Source organism: Thrips palmi, unplaced genomic scaffold, assembly GCF_012932325.1.
Source record: "Thrips palmi isolate BJ-2018 unplaced genomic scaffold, TpBJ-2018v1 HiC_scaffold_8, whole genome shotgun sequence".
Taxonomy (NCBI): Eukaryota; Metazoa; Arthropoda; class Insecta; order Thysanoptera; family Thripidae; genus Thrips; species Thrips palmi.
The window spans coordinates 8,754,921-8,772,357 of record NW_023144635.1 but is presented as its reverse complement, the minus strand read 5'-3'; the positions used below and the strand labels follow the sequence as shown (position 1 = coordinate 8,772,357).

Below are 17,437 nucleotides of genomic sequence, written 5' to 3'. Positions count from 1 at the left end.
TGGCTCAAACCCTGAACCACGCTGAACGAGACGAGAGAAGGTGCGGCCTAGCGCATAGGCAACCGGGTGGGACAACTTGGTCGGCCCGGCCAATCAGAGCAGAGCGGGCTTTCTCGCTCTCGCGACTCTAGGCGCGCGACTCCACTCCAGATGACAGGAAGCAGCCAAGCAGCGACCTCGACTTGTCAACTGTCAAAAACTAATGAGCCTTTTGTTCCAAAAAAAAAACTCTAATGAAGCCAATTACGTCCGGAGTGTATCGGTAGAATCAATTTTTTTCTTACCGTAACATTGCTACTGCTATTAATCAGTATCTCCACGTTAATACAATGACCTGGTAAGATAAGGTTATGTTTATAACATCCTGACACAGAGCAGGGAACACCCACCAATTTCACCATGTAATCTGTCCCTATTTCAACCTTTCAGGAATCCTTTGAAGAAGACACACCTGAATACCCGTCCTTCTTCAGCTTATCCTGCTATAACACAAGAAGATGACAGGAACCTGGATATATTGTGTCGTTATTTGCAAAGGTGAACAAACAAAGTTTGTTTGTACGAAGCCTTGTTTGGTTCATCCATTAATCCCTGTTTTTGTTGTGGCCTCTTACAGTGTGGAAGATAGCACCCGTCAGCTCCAAAAATTTATGAAGAAATACCTAGAGGCTGTGTCAAATGCTGACAAAGCTGAGATGAAACTGACATCAGATTTGAGTTCCAGTTCACTATGTCATGAAAACGCAGACCTTCGTAAACTTGTAGAAGACTACCATAGTGTTACAGTAAAGGTATGAGTAAATTTCTTAATTTTTCTCCAAATTCAATAAACATGTGATGATCATTTCAATACCTGTTTCAGCAAAGTGATGGAACAGCTGAATTGTCTCGTGTAACCCAACGAACATTTTTGGAACCTCTTAAGAAATTTGGTGATGAGTTTTGTGGTCTAGCAAACACACTCCATGCTCATGAAAGATTAATACAAGAATGGAAAAATATTGCAGCAAGGGTGTGTATGTTTGATGGTGTATCTGTTTGCAGTGCTTAGTTTTTAATTTTTGGTGTGATTAATAATAAGAGGTGATATACTTTCATAGGTAAAGAAACTGGAAGAACGAGGTGATAAAATGCCTAACACCATTGTAAAACTTGAAAGAGAGAAACAAAACCTGGCTGCTGCCATTAAAGAAATATCTACAAGTCACAAAAAAATTATGGAAGAGTTTCCTGTTTTTTATGACAAAAGAATAGATTATATTCAGCCTACCTTGCAGGTGGTGTTATCAATATCTTGTATATTTGGTTGTGCAGATGCATAAACATACTCTGACAATTTTATGACCTACTCTTTGCAGGCTTTAGTAAGGGCACAGGTTGATTACCATGGGAATACGACTCGTTGTTTTACTTTTTTGGTTCCAAGTGGCCCTGGAGTATCATACAGCAAGAGTGGAAAATTATGTGAACCAGAAAATACCTCTCGTCAAGTGTCTCCGTCCCTCATTCCAGAACCTCAGTTTCGGTCTATTATCTTTGAAAAGCTTGGTTCCATTCGCTCTTTGTCTATTGTCAAAGACACAGCGTAAGGCAAACCTTCCACCATTTCTGGACTGTTTTACGCCTCTTCTCTTCATTTTCTCTTTTTACCCTCTGTACTATCTGACCAACCAAAGTGTCACTATTCATTAGATAGTGATAATCCCTTGCTTTAAAATTTGTGATACTGTCTCATTGAGCATTTCTTTTCTATCGTGTTATGTTATAGTTTTGAAATATATGAAATTTGTATTTGTTAAAATTACTTTATTTTTTGGACAGGGAATAAAATCAGCATGATGCTGTCCTGGAGACAGGTAGCGTGACCCCACCGCAAATCAAAGAGCCGAAAGAGCATCAATTTCAGTGACCTGTGTGTGTCGGGCCCGAAACGGCATACGGTCAGTTGTGGTCTAGCCCGTAATGGTAATGGTGGTGGAGGTAGGCACCCCGCCAAACCCATGTGTGCGGCGGGTTGGCCTACCCTCGACTTGACAGGCGCTATGGCGTAGTGCTCCAACAAGTGATGCCCCCCTTGCCGAACGACTGCGATGAATCGCTGAATACATGCCGCATGTATGAAACACAGCGATGAAGCCACTTTCCGGAATCAAAAAACGCCAAGTCATCGCGGAGTCCGTAAAGTCAGCGCTGAAATCCCGAGTCCTTTCTGCCCTTTTCCTCTGGACACTGGACGGGTCGGACGAGCCCAGGCGTTTAGTCTTGTCCAGCTGGTCCGGCTGCCAGCTTCAGCTTCCTGCTCCCTCGCCAGTCTGGCAGGGGCACGGCGCGCCCGCGGCACGGCCAAAGCGAAGCAGGGCGAAGCGAAACAGTGCAGCCAGACTCCTGACAGTGCACTGGCCGTGCCTGCCGTGGAGCCATGCCAAGCCAGCCGCGGAGGGCGGGCACCTTCTGGTTTGGCTTCGTGCCGCCGTCGTCCCGTCTCTGTCGCCCTCATGGGGCAGCCATGCCGTAGGGACGCGAGAGAGACAGAGCTCTGTTCGGAATCACTCTCCTGGAGTGGTGCGTTGCTATGCGACACGAGCCGGCACGCTGTGCACTGGGTTTCCCCGCCCCCGCAGTGCCCCGCACCACGGCGGCATGCCGACGACTCCCCTGGTTCATGTTTATGTTGGAGGGCGACGTGGATGGACACGGCGGGGACCTCGGCGGAGGCGGCCAGCCGGCCAGCACCGCACCGCTTTGTTTTGAAAGGGAGAGTGATTAGGAGCGCCTTTTGCCGTTCCCGCCCAGCTCGCCTCGGTGCTCGCACGGGCCGCGGCAAGGATATGGGAAAGGAAGGGGAGGGGGAGGGGGCCGGCAGAATGAAAGTGGCGATCGGGGCGGGCTGGGCTGGGCGGACCGGACTGGCGCGGCGTCACGGCGGCGTGCCGAAACACCCCGTGCGCGCCACGCTGCTTCGCTGCGCAAGGCGCGGAACGGCCGTGAGCACGTCCTCATCTCCTTGAACACACTCGAGTCCCGCGCCTGCGCTTTTCGTCCGTCCTGGCGTGTAGTGCGCTTTGTGCGGTGAGCCACTCCGAACCACGAAGATCGGATCCGGGACGGCGAAGAGGGGGGCGGGATGCAGGTGTTTGTCACCGGAAGGACGCTGCCTGCCCGGTTAAACGGCGTGGTGGAGTTGGTAGAGCGGAGGACAGTCCAGCCCGTGGACGGGGCCGTCGAATCCGAGACCATCGACGGTGGATGGACAATGTCCTGGACATGGACGGTCTGCAGTGGTACAGGCGGCACCAGGCCGCCAGGCGCCGCCAGGCCCAGCGAGCCGGTTATGCAATTGCACCGAGTCAAAGTGGATCACTTCACTTCACATCGCGTGCGGCTGTGCTATTGGTCCCAATTTGAAGGAGCTGCGAAACCAGCGGAACGGAAACAAGTGGCGGCCGAGCCGTGCGAGCCCGTCCGTCAGTCCGCCGCATGGCGGGCATGCCTCCCTGTTGGTGTGTGACATCGACATCTTCGGCCGTGCAGGCCGTGCAGGCGCACAGCGCGCACAGCGCGCACCAGGTCCCCGGTGGACCGGATCGCCCTGCATCGCCCAGCATTCCGTGCGTGTCCGCCTGTCTCTCTGTCCGTCGGTCCGCGTCGGTCCGTCTCGCCGCCTGTTTGCCCGTGCGTCTGCCTCCCCTCCAGGACGGCGCCGTTACGGCGTTACGTCACGCGGGCACCGAGAGAAGCCAAGGAGTCTCGCCGTGCCTGGCCCAGGCAGGCCCAGGCCTGGCCGGGCCGAGGCGAACCGTGCGCCGCGCTGTCACAACGAGGGAAGTACAAGGGTCCTCGTTGCCAATGCCTCTGCCTCAAGACACGCAGGACATCGGTTCGCTCCCCGACGGCTCCCAGCTCCATGCCCCGTGGTTGAGGCCTGATGAAGCGGCACGCGATCACCGAGTCGCACCGCCACGCTATGCCCCCGCTCTCCGTTCCCACAGTCTTGACAGATGGCCGAGTGGAAAAGTGACGCTTTTATTTGACGACGGTGATACCCCGCACCTGCAGCTGCGCTAAAGCGGCTCCTTGTTTTGACGACTCTCTCTTTCCCCCTCTCTCCGCGCCACGCCGCGCCACGCCGCGCGCGGCCGAGGAAGGGGAAGGGTTGCTTCAGGGAGGGGGGGGCAGGGGCTATACCCCCGTATCGCTCCTCTCCGGCGGACGCCGAACCTCCGACCGAAGACTCGGAGAAGGAGTAGAGGAACGCCCCGCCGCGCCCCGCCGCGCCCCGCCGCGCCTCGCAGTGTAGCTGCCTGGCCAGCCCCCTTCCCGGAGCCCCGCGAGCCCCCCGAGGCGCGGCGACCACGCCACCGCGGCCACACCGCACCACTCCGCGGAGCTTAGCGGAGCCCGCGTCGCGTCGCGCAGCGCCGCGTCCAGTTCTCCAAAGTGTCCGCAGTGCCGCGTCGCCCCGCGTCGCCCCGCGCCCTGCCCTACGCAGCCGCGAGCACGCCGCCAGAGGCCGGCGTCGTCGTGGTCCCGGACGCGACGCCCACGCGCAGCCAGAGCCAGTGACAGTGCCAGTGACAGCAGCCGACCCCTGTGTGCGCGGCCAGTGAGTGCGAGGTGCGAGAGGTGCGACAGGGCCACACAGGATACGCCCAGGATACGTCCAGCAGACGGCGGGCCTGCCAGACTGGCACACTGCAGACTGGCCGGCGAAACGATGCGGTAACAGGAAGCCGCGCAGGCTTTCCCAACAGTTGGCGGCCCGGACCGCAACGCGCCACCGCGCCACCGTCGTCGAACCACGTCCTGCGCCGCGGGAGCTGCAGGGCGAGCACCACCAGGATCACCTGAAAGGACGGCGACGTTGTGAAGGTGAGCCCGGCGGCAAACAGAGGCTGGTGTGAGTCCTGCCCAGCACTGCCGGGGTCCAGACCGAGGCCTAGGGCCGCCGCGGCGCGCGGGGGATGAACTTGAACCGAGGCCGCGGACGGCGCGGCGCGACCGGCTGCCACCTGCTCGCGGTCCTTGACGTCCCCGACGCCGTGCACCAGGACCGACCAGGACGCTGCGCGCCGTCAGCGGCCGACGGCCAGTGGGCTTATCAGTGGCGGAGAAAGCTGTGCGCGGCGGGAGGGGAGGGGAGGGGAAGACCAGGGGAGGAAAGGGGGGGGGGGTCTGACTTTCGCGCGCCCCACACGCTGCACTTGCGCCCCCCGCCGCGACCCGTGCACGCGCACTGCACTGCATCGCCGTGCAATTCTTTTCCGCGCACACACCACGGAGTCATTCCGACAGAATTGGTCGCTGGTAAAAAGAGGGGGGGCAAGGCGCGACACGCGTTGACACGTGTTATGGCAGCTGCTTTCTCCGCGACTCGCGTCCGGGCGGGCGGCAGCCCAATGGCAGCACCGCGAGAACGACGAGAACCTTGAGCACGGCGACAACAAGAAGCGCATCACGGTCCAGTCAGCAAGCCAACAAGTCGTTTTAGTGGGTCTGTCTCTCTCGCACATATACGGAACACCCCGTGAGTGCGAGAGGGACAGAGCGACGAAGAAAACGACTGCGACGTGCACTATGCACCCCAAGCTGAGCTGCCCGAGCTCGCCAAGTGGCTTGCGGCCGCTTGCGGCTTGGGGAGTCCGACTAGATTGCATTTTCTTTGCGGTCGCACTCCGAATCCCCGGACCGAAAACTGCGCCGCGCGCGGCAAGTCGTGTGCAGTGCAGCCATGACGCCGCAAAGGGCAGAAACAGGCAGAAAATAGAGCGGCCTCGCACGACGCGCGTGTTTCCATGCTTCCGCGGTACTGAGGCTCTGCTCTGAGTGCGCTTCTTGTCGCCTCGCCTCACCGCGCCTCGCTTCAAGTCGGCCCGGGGCCTTGCCCAGCCTCGCCCCGGGACCGGCATGGCAGTCGTGAGAACGGAGATGGTTTATCGCCGCCACAGCCGAACCACCGAACTAAGTCTTGCTCCTCGCGTGTCGTCGCGGGAAGCGGCGGTGAGGAGCGAGCGGGACTTCCCTCTGCTCTCCGCCAAGGGCGCCGGGGCACTTTACCTTTCGTGTGCCCGTGAGGTTCTCATGGCGTCGAACCGCGAGGTTAGGGCGGCGATTTTCTTAAAACTTTTGGGGTTGCCTGTGACTGTAGTATGACTTCGGCATGGCCGGCCTCAATTTTGTCGCCAAAGCCTTTGGACAACATTTTGCTCGCCGTCTTTCGGGAGTTGCGATTTTAAACGAAACTGGCAGAGGCCTCTTGCGAACGGGCCCACCACGCGGCTAGGTTGTAATCCAGTCCGGAGTTGAACGGCCCGCTGCCTCCACTGCCTCGATGGCAGCGGGATGGAAAGGGGAGGGGGGAGGGGCGTCCAAATGAATGGTTATGCCGGAGCGGCGGGCTTTTGGCTGTCGGTTGACACAGCGCGCCGGGCCGCCGCGAGGTAACCACGAGGCTGGCAGTGAGGGCAGGGCAGGGCGGGGCGCCTCCGTCTCCGCGGTCCGCCGGTCCGCGAGTCCGTGACCGCGCCAAAATAAAAAGAGGTCCGCGCCGGCCGCGTGGACGGCGTTGACTCTGAGTAGTGTTTGCGCGCCGCTGGTTGGACTGGCTCGTCTTCCCCCCTCCCCCTTCTTTCTTTCTCTCCCTCCCTCCCTCTCGCTGGGATGTGCGGCTCCTCAAACACACCTTGGCTGTCTTTGGCGTTCAACTTCCGGTCGGAGAGCTTTGAGCGGGCCTTCGCATTTAACATGCTGGAAGAAACGAAAGAGAGAGAAAGAAGGGGGGGGGGGCGTCCAGAGCCCGGCGTCGGCCTGGAAGGTGACCCGCGGGTACCGTAGTAAACTGGTCCACACTGGTCCGCGGAAGCGTAGAACTGGCTTGGACGCCTGCTAAACGCGACTACTCGGCGCTGGATAGTGGATCGGTTTCAAACGTCGTAGAAGCGATGGCCGAAGGCGCTGCGCAGCGCTAGGTGCGGCTAGGTGTGCGCCGTGCGCAAGCTGGAGGCGACATTCCGGGAAGGTTGGTCCTCTTCGGCGTGCCCGCCCTCGCCCTGCGTCGCCCTGCGCTTTGCTCGGTGGGCCCTGGGCGAGCCTGGGTGATTACGGGTTGAAAGCACGGCCGGGATGAGGAGGCCTCCGCTTCGTCGCTCTGTCTCTCTCGCACCCCGGCGGGGCGCCCTATGAGTGCGAGAGAGACAGACTTGCTAGGCCTGCCTGCCCTTGGCGACCTCTGGCGGAGGGCGGCCCCGTCGTGACGCCTCCAGCTCCAGAGCCCCGCCTGAGTGTGGCGGCCGGGCCGGGGTCGACGAGGACGATACGCAGCGTCGTGATGAGGACGCCGCCGACGAGGACGCGGACGGCGCCGCCCGGAGTGACGGAGCCTCCCCCGCCGTAGCAGCCGAAGCGACTTGGAGGCTTGGAGAGGCTGGAGTGCCGGCAGCGCGGCAGCGGCACGCGTCGCGAGTCGACAAAGTAATACTTAATTTTGACGGCTGTGGCGCGCAAACCGCCGGGGCGGCAGGAGCAGAGCGTGGATCTCACTTCCAAGAGAAATAGAAAAAGATGAGGCGGCCGCCACGCCGACGCGCCGCGCCACTGCACAATGCCGCGCAATGGCCGTGCGGGGCCGTGCGGGGCCGTGCGGGGCCACGGCGGAGCGGAGCAGCCTTTTTCCGCCTGAAGAAGGCGCGGTCGCAGAGAATAGATTACAACCTGTTGACTTTGAAAGGCGCTTAAATTTGGCGGCACGAAGACGCGGCGATGAGAAGGCAGTGTACGCGCCGCTGCTGGAGGAGCTTTAATCTTTACGAATGCATTGGCTTGGGTTTACAGAGAAGGAGTGATGTGCCATGCCAAAGCTGAGTACTCAGGAATAGCCGGCGCATACAACACATTCGCGCGCGCTCACACTGACACACGCACACACGGACACGTATTTGCACATTGTCCAGTAACGGTCATACTCGTCGGTTTGCACTCCTCTTTAGCGAGTGGGCCGTCTGGCCAGCAGCGCCAGCAGCGCCAGCAGGCGGTGCCGAAGCGCACGGCCACGGCTTGGGTGAGCTTTCCGAAAATGAAAACAACGAGATATCGAAGTGCATGGCAGCAGGTAGAAACACAGCTGGTCGAAGGACGAAAAATTCTTGGGCGAAAACGTCGCGGAAAGGAGTGATGGAACGCTAGGTCGTTTGCGCAAAATGGCGCGTCCAAAGTGAGGCAGAGGAGCGAGCCAGCACCAGCTAGACCGGCTAGACCTCGTGCCAAAGTCACAGCGAGGCAACGCCAGGCATTGCCAGGGCAATGCAAGGCGAAACACGCGAGGCGTGTGCTGAACCTCAAGCAGGCGGCCCGGGCCAGGTCGGGCCGCTGAAGCGAAGACGCGTTTCTGTTGTTTTTGCTGTCTTTGGTGTTGTTTCCTGCCTTCTCCAGCCACTGGCAGCCAGGCGCCACGCGACCGGTCCCTTACCGGCACCCGGGGCCAAGCCCGGGGCACCGCGGCAGTACGCGGCAGTATGGAGGCGGCAGCGCGGCCGTGGGAGCCTCAAGACGTTGTGGGAGCGCGAGCGAAGCAAGCGAAGCAAGCGAAGCGGCCCTGGGGCTCCTCGGCGCTGCCGAAAACGCCCTTCGCGTCGACCTCACGCTCACGGGCACCATCGGGGACAATCGGGGATCATCGGGGACCTTCTGCCGAGGGATTCCACGCTCTGTCTCCCTCGCGCTGCCGGAAAGTGCCGAAGGACTGCCAGCGACAGAGCGAGCTGACGGCGACCTGGCCGCGCTACCGGGCTGTCGCGTGCGTGCGCGCTGCGCGGGCAGCACTGCCGCTGTGCGCGAGCGCGGGGTCGCGAGCCACAGCGACGACCGTCGCGACGAGCCAAATTTCCTCCGAATGGCCTGGCGGCCTGGCGGCCTGGCGGTCGCGGCTTAATGCTGCTATTTCGAGCTCGGGCCGAGTTGCAGCGGTGGTCGCGTGCAACCCATACAGCTGTCCGAACTGTCCCGACGGTCCGAAAGGGGGCGGGCAGGGCGGGCAGCGCGCGCTCATGCAGCGAACGCCGGGACACTTGCGTGGCTTTAGATTCAAGGATGGTGCCTACCACGAGGGAGGTCACAAAATGGTCAATAATGACAGTCCGTGACGTTCAAACGAGTTGCTACGAACTGACTCGGTTTTGACCTTGATTGATGGTCACAATCACATCGAAGTGACACCACCGTGCGCTTTTCGCGTTTGTTGGGGCGTACAAATTTCGCCCTCCTCCGAAAACCCTTATTGCATGCTGGAAACGAAAATGATGGTGTTAGATTGCACCGCACTCTGAAAACCTAATATTTGGCCTTAAATAGATAACCTTACATACGCTCAAAATACTTGGTGAGATTATAAGCGTGCGACGCAGAGAGAAAATGATTCCCCCTCCCCGTCCCGCGGAGTTGCTGTATTCCGCGCGATGACCACACCAAAGTGGGCCGAAAACCACAGAAATGCTGCCGAGCGGGCCGGGGGGGGGGGGGGGGGGAGGGCTAGGGGGTGTAGAAACTTGCCAACGTCATGGTCGTGGACTCTGAAAACGGCCCCAAGACCAAGTCGCGCTTCCGAAAACACACGCCATGTACTCTGGGTTTGGTTTGAGGCGGTGCGGAAATGAGATAGACAAATGTGGCACATCGACTGGCGTGGCGTGGCGTGGCGTGGCGTGGCGTGGCGTGGCGTGGCTTGCCGTCCTCTAGCTGCCCTCGGCCCGGAGTGTGCCCACCTACTTAACGAGACACACTCCCTCAGGACGTGCCTTGAGGTGCCTTGAGGTTCCTTGAGGTGCCGCAGTGCGTCATTGAGAACCGATCGCCAACTCTACGCAGAATTTGGCACCCCCGTCCCCGTCTCGCTGCTCTTCGCGAAGTCGCTGCTGCTGCTGCTTGCGCTGCGAATTGTCACCGCTTCGAGCGGTACAGTGTGGTGGTGTGGAGACCCAGTGGGAAGGTGGAAAAGCCTTTCTACCTCCTTACAATGCAATTTATTGCTTCTCCAAATATGGCCGCAAATAATATGCGATTGTCAGTCCAATCTGCGGCCTGAACGTCGTCGACAAAGAGTGTCGTTCTTTTTGTTGATTTTCTCGCGATGATTTTAAATGCACGGACGGCTCGCGTTTGAAGCCAAGCGCCGTTGGCCCTAGAGACGACTGGGTGGGTGGGCTTTGGTAAGGACTCGTGTCTTCTTTTGTCCTCTGTGGAGCGGTCGGTGACGTTATTCCTTTGTCTTTCGCAGCTTGGCAGCCATGGAGTCCATGAGCCCTAGCTACGCCGTGTGCGTGCGGGGCGCGAGCAAGGCGTATGGCAGCGGCAAGAAGGTCCTCAACGTGCTGGAGCGCCTGGACATGACGGTGCAGAAGGGATCCATGTAAGTAACTCGGGAATTATAACTGTGGTCGTCATAGTTTGCTATTGTATCGGTTATCAATGTTGCTGAAAGTAACAATAATTTTTGGCACAATAATGTGATACTACAAGTAGTACATATATTTAAGCCGGGAAACCAGAATAAAATCTCTACAAGGCCATAGTCGCGAAGTTTTTCTGGCAGTGCATTATCCAGCAGAGTGGAGCCGAAAAAAATACTTGTGGCGGACTGTCAGACGCGTGGCTTCGCGTTAAACAGTTTAGCGCAAAAAACTCTCTCACGCTTGTCGAATTTAATCGCGGGCTGTTTGCGCGGGCCGCCTTCCAGGCCTTCCAGCCATTCAGCCGCGGAACAATTACTCTTTCCCGCCTGCAGTTGAATTTAAATTTTGAAAGCAATGAGCGGATGAGCGCGAAAACAGGTGGCAGCGAGGCAGAATCGGCAGTCCAGGAGACCGAACAGCCATTAGGCAGGCTATCTTTAGATAAGCAAATGCTTGGAATTTGCAAAATGGGCATGCGTCACACCTTCAGAATTGTTTTTTTTTTACAGTGACTGCAGTGTCGGCTCACGCTTTTGCCTGTGCACTGTGAACTGCCGCTCCCGATGCGCGCTGCGCAGCGAACGCACACTGTCGGGCGTCACGCCGTCGCGGGGACGCGGGGTTAGCAAGTGACAGTCTTGTCTTCCTCCAGGCAGAGGCCCTTACGTCACGCGGGTGCCCCGCTGCCCCGCTGCCCCCGCGCCCCGCGCCGCGCGCCCCGGCCGGCAGATGACAGTGACGCAGTCCAGGCCGCGTGCCAGCCGCGAAAAGAGAGGGAGGGGGAATCGAATCCGCGACTGCGAACGAAAGTTGCCCTCCCACTACAATACCGCACCGGCTGCGGGTGGGACAGAGACCACGATGCGCCGCGATGGCAAAAAGCCATCTTGTAACGCGGCCGATAAATAGTTGCAGCAAAGGCTTCGGCAGCTGTTGGGCAATGATGCGATCTGCAAACGACTCCTAGTTGGGTCGAAGGTGGGATGCAAATGCATTTGGATGATTGGCTTGTTTTTTGATCGCTGACACATGCGCGAGCAGACGGCACGCTAAATGCTATCGTAGAACAGGTGCTCTTTCAAGGTGATATTTTCGAGAGCCTGGACGCGCTGGAGCATGTGTCGGGCCTGGAGTGCCCTGGAGTCCCGGGAGTCGCCACGGCCACGGGCTGCAGGGCGGGCGGCCACGGCGGCCACGGTGGCCACGCAAGGACCTGGACTGGAGGGTCTGGGTCGGGCAGGCACTGGGCGTGGAGGTGTCCGGGCCGGCCAGGGCCCCGCCAGGCCCCGTCCCCCGCGGAGCGCGGAGCGGACGGGTTACTTTCACTCTCAGTCCCCCCACCCCGTCCCTCTCCGCTCCCCGCGCCGCACCTGGATGACGCGCAGTGGATGGAGTGCGCCTTTGCGCCTGTAAAGCCTTATTACCTGGTGGCGGGGTGGGGCGGGGCGGGGCGGGGCAGGGTGGGGTCGGCACGTGGTGGACGCAATGTAATAGGAGATGGTCGCCGCCAACTGTCGGACTTGGTCTGAACAGAGCACTTGGCGTCACTTCGTGCACTTCGTGGCGTGCGTCCCGCCGTGTCCCGGCCGAGCGAGATGCGCCGAGGCCGAGGTAAGCCGTCCGAAGGCAAGCCATAGGCAAGCCAAGGCTGCGCGACCACTATTACGCCCGATTACGCGTTGGCAGGATTGTTCCGAACGGCGTTTTCGTCGCGATGTTTCTCTCTCGCACTCGTCCGCCCTTCCCTCGGGGTGCGAGAGAGACATCGCGACGAAGTCTCCGTTCGGAATGGGACCGCCGAACAATGCGCGGCTTGGTGTCTCACGCGGCCAATCGGCTTGCGTCACCGGCCGAGACGTTTCCCGAAACATCGAAATGCGAGTCGGAATGGAATGGCGGGCCTCTGCCTCCAGAAGGGCACGCCGCGTCGCGTCGCCTCGCGTCGCGCAGTCTCGCGATGTCGCCAGGCGGGCGAACGCCGCTTTGCCGCTTCGCCTTTTTGGCGGTCTGTTTCCAAGGAAACGCTCCCCAGGGCGTGCGTGCGTCTCACTTCGGCTAACCGCCCCCACCCCCTCCCCCCTTTTCCTCTTACAGTGCTTTGTGTGCTTCGCAGAGGCTCCTCTGTTCAAATCAAACCCCCAGCGAAAAATATAAAGTTTGACTAACAACCGAGGAGTCAGTTTCTTGGGAAAGGAGCGGCGGCTGTTGCAACTGTGTCACTCGTGGCGAGAGGAGGGGGGGGGGGAGTTGCGACTGGCGGCGGTGGGATTCAGCTTCCAGGTGCATGGCTGCATGGCTGTGTGAGGTAACTGCGCCTCTTTCTTCAGACCTACAATACCAATACCACTGCATCTCGGCACGTGGTGCGCGATCCCAAACAGCGACCCCCCCCCCCACACACACACACACTCACAGGCACGCACGTAGACACACAGACACAGACTCAAAGCGAGCACCTCCGATGATCCGGCAGCCAAGTCACGCCAAGCGCGTCCAAGGATGCGAGCCTTGGCTGAGCCTGCCCGCACCTTGCCGTGGTTGGCCAAGCGGAGTTTGCGCGCCCGCCAAGCCCCTCGTCCCTAGACCTATTTCTATTTTTATTTGTATCTGTTTCTATCCGGGCTTTACCGGTGAATTCAAGTTTCGGGACTAGTAAGGTTGTGCCGCGCTTGGGACTTTAGAGGAATCGGAAGGACCGGAAAAGATGGATGAGGATCGAGAAAAATGCTCCCTCCTTTAAGAATAGTGTTCCATTTCCACGGAGTGTGGTGACAGTCTTCTTGTGTCCGCAGCTACGGGCTCCTGGGCGCGTCGGGCTGCGGCAAGACGACGCTGCTGTCCTGCACGGTGGGGCGCCGGCGCCTGGACGCCGGCTCCGTGTGGGTGCTGGGCGGCCGTCCGGGCGAGCCCGGCAGTGGCGTGCCCGGCCCCCGCATCGGCTACATGCCCCAGGACGTGGCCCTGGTCGGCGAGCTCACCGTCCGCGAGACGCTGCTCTACTTCGGCTGGCTGTTCGGCATGAGCGACGACGCCATCGGGGAGCGCATCGTGTTCCTGCAGCAGCTGCTCGACCTGCCGCCCTTGAACAAGTTCGTCAAGCTGCTCAGGTAGGCCCGCCGCACTGCCGCGCCCCAACAACGTGTCTGCCACCCTCGCTCCGGTCTGGCGTTTGACGTTCCTTTCGGCTTTACGCAGTGGTGGCCAACAGAGGCGGGTGTCCTTCGCCGCCGCCCTGGTGCACGACCCGGAGCTCCTGATCCTGGACGAGCCGACCGTGGGCCTGGACCCCATCCTGCGCCAGGCGTAAGTATCCCCGTCACGCACGCAGTGCACGCAGTGCCTGCAGTTGTCTTTTCACCTCGCCGTCAGCTCACCAGTCATTGTTCCCTCCGCAGTATCTGGGATTACCTCGTCACCATCACCCGCGACGACCACAAGACCGTCATCATCACCACGCACTACATCGAGGAGGCCAAGCAGGCGCACACGGTGAGGCGTGCAGAGTCCAGGGCGTGGTGCGGAAGCTTGGAACGCCCCACCGTCGCCTCACAGGCCGTGACTCACAAGCTCTCCCTTGCAGATAGGACTGATGCGCGCGGGCCGCCTGCTGGCCGAGGACTCCCCCAGCCGGCTGCTGGGCCGCTACGGCTCCGAGACGCTCGAGGAGGTGTTCCTCATCCTCAGCTCGAACCAAGGGCCGGTCGACCAGGGCCACGATGACCCGGGCACCGTGGACCAGGGCTCGGTGGAGACGCTCTCGGTGGACCAGGGCGCCGGCACGCTGCCGCTGTCGGCCAGCTCGACGGAGGCGCTGCACCAGGCCCACGGCTCCAACGGCGACCTCAACTCGTCGCCCAACGGCCACGACGCGCTCGCCCTGCAGAAGCTCCGCGCCAACGTAAGCACCGCACCGCTGGTCACTTCATTTCGGCACTGCGTTGTCGCGCGCAATTTACCGCTTGTTGGCTCGTGTTCCAGGGCAAGTCGGCCGCCTGCAACGGCGGCGGCCTCGGCGGCGTCCACGACGTGCCCGTCCGACCGAGTCCGCCTTTCTCCGCCATGTTCAAGGGCCACGTCAAGGCCCTGCTCGTCAAGAGTTTCCTGCGCATCCTCAGACATCTGGGGTGAGTGGCCGACTCCGACAAGGAGTAGCCTCGCCGTCGTTCAAATGTTCAATTGCGTGACCGCACGAAAACTCGCGTCTGTTTGCAGCGCCCTGGGCTTCATCTTCATCTTCCCGGTGCTGGAGGTGGGCGTGTTCTTCACGGCCATCGGCGGCGACCCCCAGGGCCTGCAGCTGAGCGTCGTGAACGAGGAGCTGTACGCCATGAACCTGACCAGCTGCGACCAGTACCGCGCGGCGTTTGGCGCCCCGGGCTCGACGTACAGTGGCGGCACGGACGACGACTACGGCCAGCCCGTGGGCAACTGCTCGGTGCGCATGCTGTCGTGCGCGTTCCTCGACTACCTCGACCACAACATGGCCAACCAGGTTGGTGGCGCACAGCGCGCGGAGCTTCCGAGTCCCAAGCGTTACCTCTTGACCTCTTTGCGATCCCTCCACCCTTCCAGGTGTACTACAAGGAGAGGGAAGAGGCGCTGAGCGCGACCAAGGCCGGCGACTCGATTGGCGTGCTCTACTTCAGCCCCAACTTCACCGAGTACCTGGAGGCGCGACGCCTGTACGGCTCGGAGCTGTCGGAGGACGAGGTGGAGCAGGGCGAGATCCCCATTTGGCTGGACATGTCCAACCGCCAGCTGGGCACCATCATGACCAAGAGCATCGTGGACTCGTATCACGCCTTCTCCAGGGACCTGCTGGGACGCTGCCACGCCAACCCCAAGATAGGGGAGATCCCTGTGCACTTCGAAGATCCTGTATACGGCGTGGACAACCCCAACTTCGCCGTGTTCGCCGCCCCCGGCATCATTCTCACGTAAGAAGAGCGCCTGATGGAGGCGGGGTAGGCCACCACGCGAGGCTAGCTGTCTGGCGGGCTGGCCTACCCTGCGTCCCGCAGGCGGCGAGCTGGCACGGCGCCGGGTAGGCCACCACGCGAGGCTAGCTGTATGGCGGGCTGGCCTACCTCGCATTTCACAGGCGCTACATCCCACCGCGGATGAGGACCCACCCCATATTCGCCTTAAGTCTTCTGAAGTAAGTACGTTCGCTTTTCAGTCACGCACCCCTTTTCTACTGAATTTCAGAATGATATTCTTCTTGACGACCGGCCTTACCGCAACGGTGATGATCACAGAGCGGCAGGAGGGCCTCTGGGATAGGAGCCTGGTGGCAGGTGAGGACATTGCCAGTATTGTCACCAACGCAATTGGCGCGTCCACTTGTATTTTGCGCCTCTCCTGACCAGTCTGTCTGTGACTTGCAGGTGTGACGGCTTGGGAGTCGCTTTTGGCCCACGTGGTGACGCAGGGGGTGCTCATGGGCATCCAGGCCGCCCTGGCGCTCATCATGATGTTCCTCGTGTTCAAGGTGCCCTGTGTAGGCTACATGGGCGACGTTATATCCCTCACCTTCCTCACGGGGATGACGGGAATGTGCTTCGGTATGTATATGCCTCTTATAGTTATAAAATTGATTTGTTGAGAAAATAATAAAATGGATCTTCTTCAACAGGATTTTTTGTATCTGTGTCGTGTGAAACGGTGACAAGTGCCAATTTCATGTCTCTTGGTAGTTTCTACCCAATCATTCTATTGAGTGGTAAGTGTAACTTTTCTTGTAGTAAGGCTATGTTATGACTCATGGAAAATTAGCAAGTGTCCTAATTGAAACTATTTCTAGGTGTCATTTGGCCCATAGAAGGAATGCCACTTCTCCTTCGCTGGGTTGCTCTATTCCTCCCAACAACATTGTCAACCACATCACTCCGAAACATTATGCTCAGAGGATGGAGTCTGAGTAAACCAGAGGTTTATGTAGGCTTTCTCGTGACCGCAGTATGGGCAGCAGCACTTATAACTTTGTGTATGATAATTCTAAAATACCGTAAGTAGGTAAGCTCACATGAAACTGCTCAATTCATTCACATAGTCAGTAAGAATCTTCAGACCAAGACATGTTGAAATAAATTGTTTCCACATGGCATCAACTAGTTCATAGATAGATTTTTTACTGTATTGAAAAGTTGTCAAATCTTTGGAAATTGTTAGCTGTGAGTCACAACCAGTCTTACATGATATTTGCAAGTAAGCTTTGAATCATGGCTGAATTAAAGCCTTGGCACTATAGTCAGTATATTTTAAGGCTAAAACTATTTAAGGTGGATCATCAATTGTATTTATTCAGAGCTTGAAGCTCTGTAGCCTAGAATATCATATATGAATCCCTTAATTTTAGGTACAAGTATATGTGTGATATCTTTGGTTGTAAATTTTAATTTGTCTTAAGCTAGACCCAGATTGAGACTGCAATAAACTAGAATTGAGGGGCAAAAACCCATGGATTCAGGTGAAGTGGCACTAAATTTTTAACCGATGGAAGGAACAGTATTTTAATTTACTGACCATTTGTTTTCTTAAGTAGTGTGATATGTACAAACCATAATACCGAGGATGGTAAGTCTCAATTTATGTTTTAGTTAGTCTAGAAAATGATATGTATACATAAACATGAGAGTAAATAGGAAGGAAACGCTTGACATGAGAAAATTCATTGGAAGGTGTGACTGTTACATGTTATGGTTGTGACAAAGAATGAAAAGAGGTGGAAAATGGCCAAACATAATTTTACCTGTGGCCAGATAGAAATCAGTTGTAAATATGTAAAATACTAGGCTACTTAGTAACACTGTTTTCAAGATGGACATGACAATTAGACCTAAATGGAAAAATTATTAATTTATACTAGAAAGGCATTTCTTGAGATGAATGTGTTCTTGACTCTTAAAAAAAAAAAATTACTGTACAAGCCAAATAATTGCTTTTTCTTGTAACTATCCCCTATCTTTCTATTGGAAAACAACAGTGAAACAAAGCCT

General features: G+C 58.0%; 2 protein-coding genes across 2 annotated transcripts; both read left to right on the top strand.

Moving 5' to 3' along the window:
* Positions 1 to 143: 143 nt before the first annotated feature.
* Positions 144 to 1,801, top strand: LOC117653873 (bridging integrator 3-like). Its single transcript, XM_034399855.1, has 6 exons — positions 144 to 337; positions 430 to 537; positions 617 to 791; positions 863 to 1,012; positions 1,101 to 1,277; positions 1,359 to 1,801. The coding sequence occupies exons 1-6, from the start codon at positions 330 to 332 to the stop codon at positions 1,587 to 1,589; spliced, it is 849 nt and encodes a 282-aa protein (XP_034255746.1). The 5' UTR covers positions 144 to 329; the 3' UTR covers positions 1,590 to 1,801.
* A 2,683-nt stretch (positions 1,802 to 4,484) lies between these two features.
* Positions 4,485 to 17,346, top strand: LOC117653061 (ABC transporter G family member 20-like). Its single transcript, XM_034398421.1, has 13 exons — positions 4,485 to 4,869; positions 10,265 to 10,396; positions 13,232 to 13,546; positions 13,635 to 13,742; positions 13,835 to 13,928; positions 14,020 to 14,337; positions 14,418 to 14,563; positions 14,652 to 14,931; positions 15,012 to 15,376; positions 15,648 to 15,736; positions 15,827 to 16,003; positions 16,075 to 16,161; positions 16,243 to 17,346. Exons 2-13 carry the CDS (start codon positions 10,275 to 10,277, stop codon positions 16,452 to 16,454), a joined length of 2,313 nt encoding a protein of 770 aa, XP_034254312.1. The 5' UTR covers positions 4,485 to 4,869; positions 10,265 to 10,274; the 3' UTR covers positions 16,455 to 17,346.
* Positions 17,347 to 17,437: the final 91 nt, after the last annotated feature.

Coding starts and splice junctions, on each gene's coding strand:
- LOC117653873 (XM_034399855.1), top strand. Junction 1,013..1,100: donor GGAAAAATATTGCAGCAAGG/GTGTGTATGTTT, acceptor ATACTTTCATAG/GTAAAGAAACTGGAAGAACG. Junction 1,278..1,358: donor ATATTCAGCCTACCTTGCAG/GTGGTGTTATCA, acceptor TACTCTTTGCAG/GCTTTAGTAAGGGCACAGGT.
- LOC117653061 (XM_034398421.1), top strand. CDS start 10,275: ATGGAGTCCATGAGCCCTAGCTACGCCGTGTGCGTGCGGGGCGCGAGC. Junction 14,564..14,651: donor CGCATCCTCAGACATCTGGG/GTGAGTGGCCGA, acceptor GTCTGTTTGCAG/CGCCCTGGGCTTCATCTTCA. Junction 14,932..15,011: donor ACCACAACATGGCCAACCAG/GTTGGTGGCGCA, acceptor CCACCCTTCCAG/GTGTACTACAAGGAGAGGGA.